A 9,568-nucleotide genomic window follows, 5' to 3' on the forward strand; every position below is an offset into this window, starting at 1 on the left:
TGCTGCGGTCTGCAGTCTGGACGTTAGATGTCGCTGAAAATTACACACTGTAGCTTTAAAAGTAAAAACATCCTTTGGTTTCTGAGAGATTTGTTATTGTGTGGATTACAAACATTCAACAGAAATGGAAACCGTAAAAATTATTGAAACGAACCGGTCTTTTCCTTTTAAATTACTCTGCTTAAATACTTTTTGTTGCATTTAATTTTATTGAATGAAGTATTTTTGAACTATCAATATATAAGAACGATTAGGATATCAAAACCTGGAGCCTGGAATGGGATCTTTTTTATTTATTTTATTACCAGACATAGATCCATGTTGAGCATCCTGAGCTTTGATTTAATGGTTGACTGCTCATTTAAGGAGGTTTCAATGAAAGCTAATAATATAGGATCAGATCTAATCTAACCTCTAACAAACAAACTTTTACATTTTGTGGTAAATTAATGCCAATGTGCTTCATATTCAATGGTATATTACAAAATAAGCAACCATATAATGTTTTTCTAAGTCTAATTATCATTGATTTGTACAGATTTTGCCTCCTTTTCACTTTTTTTTATTAGACACTTTGATAGTAATTTAACTTTGAATGTTTTAGTCATGAAAGCTGTTTTTGATCAGGCTGAGGTGCAGGAATGATGATGTAGAATGAAGAGGTGGAAAGAAGAGAGAAATCAAATACAAATAATTTTGTTTAAATTTTGTTTTTATTCTGAATTACACTTTTTCCCATTTAGTTTTATCATAAAACAAAAGTTTCAGTTGTTCTGGGATACTGAAAGACTTTGGTGAGAGGTTGGTAAGTGTTGGGGGAGGGAGAACTGGCTGTAAAAATCAGCTGGGGTACAAGGAGGAGGTCTCCGATGGGAGGGGCCAGCATGGAGGTGATAAATGCAGAAACAAGAGGCCTGAGCTTCAGTACCTTATCAGTCACAGACTGGGAAGGAAGCAGCTTTTCCTGGATTGGAACAGAACTTTGGGAAGTCCAGGATAATGAAGCTGCAGCAAGAAACTGACGATGCAACAAGCAAAAAAAAGGTACTGCTGAGAATTTAACACAAACTTTACATTTATTACTTTTATTCAGATCTCAATGTGCAAAAAAACCCAGATGCAATGCAATAACCAACTTCTTTCTTTTTGCTTCCAGCTGATAAAATCTCAGGTGGAAAAACGTCGCAGGGAGAGAATGAACCGCAGTCTGGAGCGTCTGAGGACCATGTTGCTCCAGGAGCCTCAACAAGTAAATACAACTAATCTATGCATCCAGTTTCAAACTGCAAACATGTTTGGTTTCTGGGTGCAGAACAATTAGGATTCTGTTTTTTTTTTTTTTTTTTTTGGATGTTATAAAATCGTTTTAATTGTCATTACTGCAGGGTGGGACGCAGCACAGAGCGGAAAAGGCTGAGATTCTGGAGCATACGGTTCTCTTCTTGCAAAGAAATGCCAGAGAACACAAAGAAAAAAACGGAGGCCAGAAATACTCCTTCCAGGACGGCTTCTCCAGCTGCCTGCAGAGGGCGTCTCACTTCCTCGGGCCTGAAGGGAAAGGCCTGTGGCTCGGACCGGTCCTGGACGCCACCTTTTCCTCTCGCTTCCCGCTCTCAGACAGCCCTTCTGCAGACACCTGGGTCAGAACCTCCGTCTCCATGACCCACACCAAGTCCCTCCTCCAGATGCTAAGGCTGAGGTCCAGGTCCAATCAGCCCACACAGGCCTCTGGAGCCAGCAGCTCAGCTCATCATCACACTTTCTCAGACCAGCAGAGTTTTCTTGGATTTCCTCAGCAGCCTCAGAGTGGAGGCGGGCTGGAGATGGGAGCGGATAGACCGGGGGGCAAAGAGGGGTCATCCCAGAGCGGGACCCTGAGCCAGACTTTATGGAGACCCTGGCCATGATCAGTGGGCAGCGCCTTTAGAACTTTCCACACCTAACCACCCTTCCATTTAAACTGGTTCCATTTCCATGTTGCAAAGAATTTTCCAATCCTTTTACGTCTGTAAGATCAAACATGAAATCCTGTAAATAATGTAAAAAAAAAAAAAGAAGTCATGATTTGTATCTGTGCTGTAGTATTTTTGATAAGGTTGACTCACTCTTGCTGTACCTCAGTTAGTGTGGCGGCCATGTTGTCCTCTGGCAGGGACTCTCCTAGACCAGGTCCTGATCTGGATCCTCCAGGCAGCCTGCCTGGCGTTGCTGCTGTGCTGAAGAGCAAGTGAAGAGGTGAGTATCCCGGAGCTTTTCCTCTCTAACAGTGTCATTAGAAAAAGTAGCCTGTGTGATTTTAAATCAGTCGCCCTAATGTGGATAATGATCCAGTGTCCATCCGTCACATTTCCAGGTGTGGAACCTGGAGATTTGAGTTTGGGAGAGAGAGAGAGCCTTCTGTTTTCCATCTAAGTGCTGTCATATCTGCCGGCACAAGCGACATCTGTGGCTCAAAATAACTCGCATCCCTTCCCACAGATATTCACATTTTATCTTGTCTGTTTTGCACACTAATTTATTCTGCTTGTCTCCCTATGGTGAGCGTTATTCTGTTTTATATATATATAAAGAAAGCAATAAAATGTTTGTTAAACTGAAAAGAACTGTTAAGGATTTTTTTTTTTTCTTCCTCCAACGTGACCTTTTGTCCGCAAGGGTGTGAAGGAGGATTTCCTGCTCATTGAAAAACATCCAGGTGTGAAAACTGTACAATAAAAAAGCTGGGTAGCAGCCGTCCGTTTGACGGCAATAAACATCCCCTCCGTCTTTTTAGGATTAGAAAACTAGGAGAAAAATAGACACTGGAAAAACGATCCGGAAATAAGTAAAAATGTCTTAAATTAAGTGTATTTGCCCTTAATTTAAGTAGGTAAATGAGATAGTTTGCCGATGGAATGAGTATTTTTACTCTGAAAATAAGATAATTAAATAATATGCACTTGAAATTAAACAATGCTATTGTGTTTTCTTATTTTAAGTGTAAATTGTCTTATTCCATTGGCACATTGTCTCTTTTACTACCTTAATCCAAGAGCAAATGCACTTATTTTAAGAAAAAAATGACTTATCTAGATTTTGATTTTTTCCAGTGAGGAAAGCAAATGTAAGGAAATATTAATTATTGCTGCAAATAGTTTCCTGTATTTGAATAAAGTGTCGCTGCAGAAATCAGCCCAGCCTAATTTGGAGATGAGGCTGTTTAATCTTAAATAAGAATAGTGATAATTGATTGATGTCTTTGATAGGGATAGAAAACATGAGAAGCTTTAATTTTTTATAAAGTGTTGAGTCATGCACTGCAAAAACGATCTAAAAATGAGTAAAAATGGATCAAATTAAGTGTATTTACCCTTAATTTGGGCAGGTAAAATAGACGATTTGCCAATGGAATGAGTATTTTTACTCTTAAAATAAGATAATTAGATAATATACACTTGTAATATGGCAATATAATTGTTTTTTCTTATTTTAAATTTAGATTGTCTTGTTCCATTGGCAAAGTGTCTCACTTACCTCCGTAGTTCAAGAAAAAAATGCATTTATTTTAAGAAAAAAAATCACTTATTGAGATTTGAATTTTTTGCAGTGTGGAGGTTGGACACAGACACATGCTGCTGTGCTTTTACAGATATTTTTTTTTATGGTTAAAAATGTCACGAAAAACCAAACAGTACTTTGTTTGCCCCAAATCTTAAAGTTGTTTTTTCAGATTTTTGTTCTATTTGTCACATATTGTTAATAATCAAAACGAAAAGAGAAATATACACAGTTAAATGCAATTAAGACTTATTTAATTATATTTTTTATTTTTTTTCTTATTAAGGTATAAAGCATTGGAATAAATCTGTGTGAAAAAACAAAATAGTTGGTCCAGTAAATAGTTGGTTATTTCCAGACCTTGACTTGGACTTTTTTGCTCACCAGCCTCTTAGAACAGTGATTATAACCACTCAACATTTTCACGAGTCACAGTGTTGTTTTGGGGATATTAAGTTTTAAATGATTACAGCTACACTGGAAAAGCGATCTAGAAATAAGTAAAATTGTCTCAAATTAAGTGGTTAATGAGATGATTTGCCAATGGAATGAGTATTTTTACTCTTAAAATAAGATAATTAGATAATATGCACTTGAAATTAAACAATGCTATTGTGTTTTCTTATTTTAAGTGTAAATTGTCTTATTCCATTGGCACATTGTCTCTTTTACTACCTTAATCCAAGAGCAAATGCACTTATTTTAAGAAAAATGACTTATCTAGATTTAGATTTTTTCCAGTGTAACTGTGAGGTTCCAGATTTTATTTGAACAAGATTGACAACTATTTTAATAGTAAATGAAGCCTTGAAAACACTCTTATCAAGGCTACATAAAGTTTTTTAACATTAGGGGCGATTATCAAGTCTTCAGGTCCGATAAAGATCCGTGTAAAGCTCCTTTGAAATAAATATGAATTCAAATTGATAAAGTGTGGTTTCTTGTTGCAAATTAAAAGTGGTGCAGGGAAGTAAAAGGTTAATTTAAAAGATAATTTTTATCCCCTCCTCTATCTTCAGGATTCGGTTTGCTCACTTCGGTTTTCCAAATAAGCCACTGATACCTTCACAGCTGATTGTAAATAAAGCTTCCAAACTTTTTCCTTCCATTCAGTTTTCCCTCTATGTCCTGTGATGGTCACATTTTACCCTTGAGATTAAACATTTCTGCTAATACAGTTAAAACTAAATAATGAACTCCATGTTTTACCTCAGATTGTACTTATTTTTGATTTAGAGTTATGAAAAAGCAAGCCACACTTTTCAGATTTTATTTATAAAAAATGAAAATTAGAAATTCCAAATGATTTGTCTTCTCAGTGGATAATCGCATAAAAATACTATAATATCCAATAATGTTGTTATTTGATTATTATTGAAAAGGTTGAATGGGAATAAATACTTAAACTGATTTGTTCAGTTTAAAAAGTGTACATTAATTTAAAGAGACTATAATCCCAGAAATTGAATTAGTAATGTTTATAAAATCTTATTTTAAACCAACCTGTTATTCTGTTTACATATAGAAGCACATTTCCACCACTCTGATGAAAAAAAACTCCAAAACTTAAATATCTTATAATGATGTAATAATTTATTATATTGAGTTAATAAATTACAGTTATGAGATCGCGTTTCATCATAATGAGATAACCGAGTCATTAATATGATATTGATTTCCATAGATATTTGATCAGAAAATAAGTTTGAAAATGATTATAAAAATGTTCTTCATATTCAAATGAGATGACTTCACTTTAAGGCTTTAATTTTGTGAACTGAACATTTTATTTTGCTTGTATTTTTCTACGTATCTAATTCATGTAAATCACTTTGAATTATTCATATACTTAAAGGTGCTACAAATAAGCTTGCCTTTTCCTTATCAGTGTTCTCTGTGTTGCTGCTGACTCTCTTTCTATCCCCGCTATTACACTGAAAAAAATAATACAAACTTTTTGGCATTTACTTAACCAAATCTAGTTACTTTTTTTACTCAAGATATTTTTTATTGAGTTTTACATAAACAAAAAGCGGAGCACAGTTATAAGATGTTGCAAGGTAGGCTTATAGAAGTCAATTAAACAAGTTGCTCATACAAAAGTTTGTTAAAGTAAAAGAAACATAAGCTTCACAAATAGAGAAAGTAGCATTACAACTACAATAGAACAAGTCAAGTAGTGAAGCACAAAGATATAATACAATAAAACAAACAAAATAACCCCTTCCCCATCACCCAACCCGTCACTGCCAAAACTATATGATCACTCCACAACATTCAGGACCTGCCTAAGATGGAATCTAGTTACTTTAACACAATTGTTTCATAGCAGGGTATGACATAAAACAATTGTCTTAAAGTAACTATATATGATTAGGTAAATACGGAAGAGGATTAGGGCCACTGAAAAAAAAGTTAACTGATTTTTAAGTTTTATTTCTGTTTAGTATGGGAAAAAAGTCAGAATTCTGACTTTTCTCAGAATTCTGACTTTTTTATTGTCAGAATTCAGAGCAAAAAGTCAGAATTTTGAGAAAAAAGTCAGAATTCTGAAAAAAAAAGTCAGAAATCTGAGAAAAAAGTCAGAATTCTGAAAAAAAATGTCAGAAATCTGAGAAAAAAGTCAGAATTTTGAGAAAAAAGTCAGAATTCTGAAAAAAAATGTCAGAAATCTGAGAAAAAAGTCAGAATTCTGAGAAAAAAGTCAGAATTTTGAGAAAAAAGTCAGAATTCTGAGATTAAAGTCAGAATTCTGAGGAAAAAGTCAGAATTCTGAGAAAAAAAGTCAGAATTTTGACTTTTTTTTCCCCATACTAAACTGAAATAAAATGTAAAAATCAGTTAACTTATATATTTTTTTTCCAGTGGCCCTAATGCTCTTCCGTAAATCCTCTTCCGTAAGTAAATGCCAAAAACATTTGCATTCTTTTTTTTTCAGTTTAACCTCTTTTTTAAATCAGTATTATTATTTTCAGCCTTGGCAAAGGTCAGTGGTGACACTAACCTCCAACGCGCATGCAGGTCTTTGTTTCCATGGTAATCAGCCTGCAGTCTAACACCAGGCGCCTTTTAAGGGCCCATTTGTTTTCCACGCGTGGTCGCTGTCTGCATTTCAAAAGGATTTCAAGGTGTTTAGTGGTGGGTGTATGAGGGGGGTTGCTTTGGTGAAAACGCTAGTTTGAAACTTTACATTGAAAATATGTTCCAAAAATTTACAAAAACAACATAAGTTAAAGTTGCCAATGCGCTCCGATGGTCTTCGTTCGTTCTTTAATGCATTTAAGAGTTTTTCCATTTTTCTTTCTCGTGGGAAAGTAAAACATCAGCTCCCATTTGCGCCTTGATTACCTGTTGGAACTAACGCATCGTTAAGCGCCTCTCTGACGCACACTTTGCGCACTCTGGTGAGAAGTCAGGTTCTAATTGCGCATCTTGAATTTTATCTATCCGTGGGAAAGGCTCAGCTCGGTCTTTCCCAACGAAAATGTCTCATTTGTCCATATTTCCACACCTCTGAATGAAAGATAGAAGGACTACAGCTGCATGCTCACCTCCTGACGTTTGTTTCACTGTTTCACATGCATTTGTTTCTTTTCTATTGCATTTCCATCTATTCCATGTAATAAAACAAATATATTTAAATATTTAATAATAAATGATTGTTTGAAAACACTCCGCTGGATCTGAGCAGATTATTTTCACACAGATTGCCTCTGAGAATCTGACGCAGTCAGGTTTTTGCGCAGCGCCGCTTTCTGCCGCCTGGTTGAAGTTAACGCGCTGCTTGACTGCAGATTGTATTAAAATCCTTCATGCTATAGCTGTAATTAAATATAAATAGGGCTAAATTATATTTGTATGTACTGTATTACTCTTTATAAATGAACTTAGGTTGCCCAAAGAAGCCAAGCTATACTTTTCATTGAATTAATGTTATTAATACACTTTTTCATGATTTTTTAAGAAAAATATGTTGTAGAAAATTCCAGCTAACCATTTCCAACATTAAAGAGATGCGTTTTGGTAAATGCAGAAAGTTATTAAAGTTTAGCTGCTTCTGTTTGTCTCAATTCTGCACAGATGGAGAAGAAACCTCCTACTTTGCAACCAGAGATTAGTTTTTTTTTTAATTCTCTCTGCAAACTCTTTACATTTGGCCAGACTCCCTCTGCGTCACACTGACGCATCGGGTTTCCACTTCTCATCGATATTTGACGCACAGGGCGCTCCAAATGATTGCCATAGCACCACATTCTCCTGTGAAAAGTGTTGGAGAGTTTTTATTATTATTATTATTTTGCAAAATGTCATAAACAGTCTGCAAACAACAACAGGCAGACAAATGTAGCCCAGGCTGAGGTGTGACAGTGGGAGCGTGTCCTGCAGCTCTGTTCTCATCGTGGGAATGTGGCTCAGGAAGCTGCATCCTTTTATTACCTGCTAGATTTAAAAGCTCATTGACAAAGTCGGTCTGCTGTGAGGCGAAGTGAACCCACGTTCCCACACCACGCGTGATGCTCGAGGTGTTGGGGCGAAATTCACACAGTCTGGGATAATATTAAGATATTTTATTTTAGATTGGAATCAATGGGATAAAAAAATCAACAACAATTAGAATGTTTTATTTATTTAACTTTTTTGGTTTTAGGTTTATTTTCATGTGTGCGTAAAATTACCTTTTTATCTCATGCACAACGACACAGTGATGCTTTTTAAAGCTACTTTGACTTTAAATCTGACTTTCAGTGGGTATCTTATTGCTTTTTATTGACTGCATCTCCACAAGTTTTACTTTCCTGCAATAAAAAAAAAAAAAAAAAACTTATTTATGGAGAAAAAAAAATCAATGCTGTCAAATAATGATGTGAAAAACAGAGAAAACATTTAGAATATATTTATTTATGACTGGTTTTGACCTTCTAACTTCCTTTAAGGTACCGTTTCTAAACAATCCTCATCCTTACTGTGCTCCTGAAAATGAAGCAGCAGCTTCTGACTTTTTGGTTTGAAAACTTCGACATTACAAGAGCAATAATTATTTTAAATAGTTTATAATTATGAAAGCCAGAATTTAAACCTAAGTTAAAATATCAAAGCTCTTACACTATCTTTCTGGTCTCAAATGTTTGAAACTAAAACGACCTATTGATTAATTGGAGTATTCACCTTGACTTACCTTTCTGAAAAAATACGTCATTACAAGTGTTGCTAAGTGAAGATTTGAGGTAAATATCAGGAGGGAGTAAAGATGGAGTAAATCTCCATAGCTGTTTATTTATTCTTCAGTTGTACAGTGTTTATATTGTTAAAACACTTTACAGTACATTATTTCATTTCATTTATTTTTAACTCTTACTATTATGTTATTTTTTATATTTTATATATTTTTTTCTAAGGTCCATATTTGTGTAACCATTTTTTCTATAATCTTTTTGCTGCTGTAAACACCAGAATGTCCCTATTGTGGGACAATAAAGGGATTCTCTATTCTATTCTATTCTATTCTATTCTATTCTATTCTATTCTATTCTATTCTATTCTATTCTATTCTATTCTATGTCACCGTTTGGTTTTGCACCTTAATGCAGAGATCTTCTAAACTGCGCTATGGGCGCGTGCATCAGGCTGAGACCGCTGCGTTTTCTTCACCACAGGATTTTTCTTCTTTAAAGTTTCCATTCTGTCAGGACTGGGAACTGAAGGAAATCCTTCAGATCTAAAGAATCTCATTCATTTGCCCTAAATGTCCCGCTGGTTTCACGGATGTTTTGTTATGCATGTAAATCGGTTCCGCACGAGCTTGTGACACCTTGGAGGCGCGTGCTGCCTGCAGGTGGGGGGGCAGCTGCATGCCTTAACGAGTTAATATGTAGTGGGGGCTGTGGGCGCGAGGATGGTTTAAAAATCAATTGTTTGTTTCAGCAGAGGTGGGTAGTAACTAGTTACATTTACTTAGTTACTGTTTAACCTCTTACACCCTAAGGGGGTATAAATAAATTTCTGCCTGACAAAAACACCCAAACGTAAATCC

The 9,568-nt window shown here is 35.3% G+C and overlaps 1 protein-coding gene across 1 annotated transcript; it reads left to right on the plus strand.

Moving 5' to 3' along the window:
- The first annotated feature begins 999 nt into the window (after nucleotides 1–999).
- LOC107081621 (transcription factor HES-7.1-like) lies at nucleotides 1,000–1,907 on the plus strand. The gene is made up of 3 exons (XM_015369816.1): nucleotides 1,000–1,044; nucleotides 1,157–1,249; nucleotides 1,386–1,907. Exons 1-3 carry the CDS (start codon nucleotides 1,000–1,002, stop codon nucleotides 1,905–1,907), a joined length of 660 nt encoding a protein of 219 aa, XP_015225302.1.
- The last annotated feature ends 7,661 nt before the right edge of the window (nucleotides 1,908–9,568 follow it).

This window comes from Cyprinodon variegatus, unplaced genomic scaffold, assembly GCF_000732505.1.
Source record: "Cyprinodon variegatus isolate N-32 unplaced genomic scaffold, C_variegatus-1.0 Scaffold0, whole genome shotgun sequence".
In the NCBI taxonomy this organism is placed as follows: domain Eukaryota; kingdom Metazoa; phylum Chordata; class Actinopteri; order Cyprinodontiformes; family Cyprinodontidae; genus Cyprinodon; species Cyprinodon variegatus.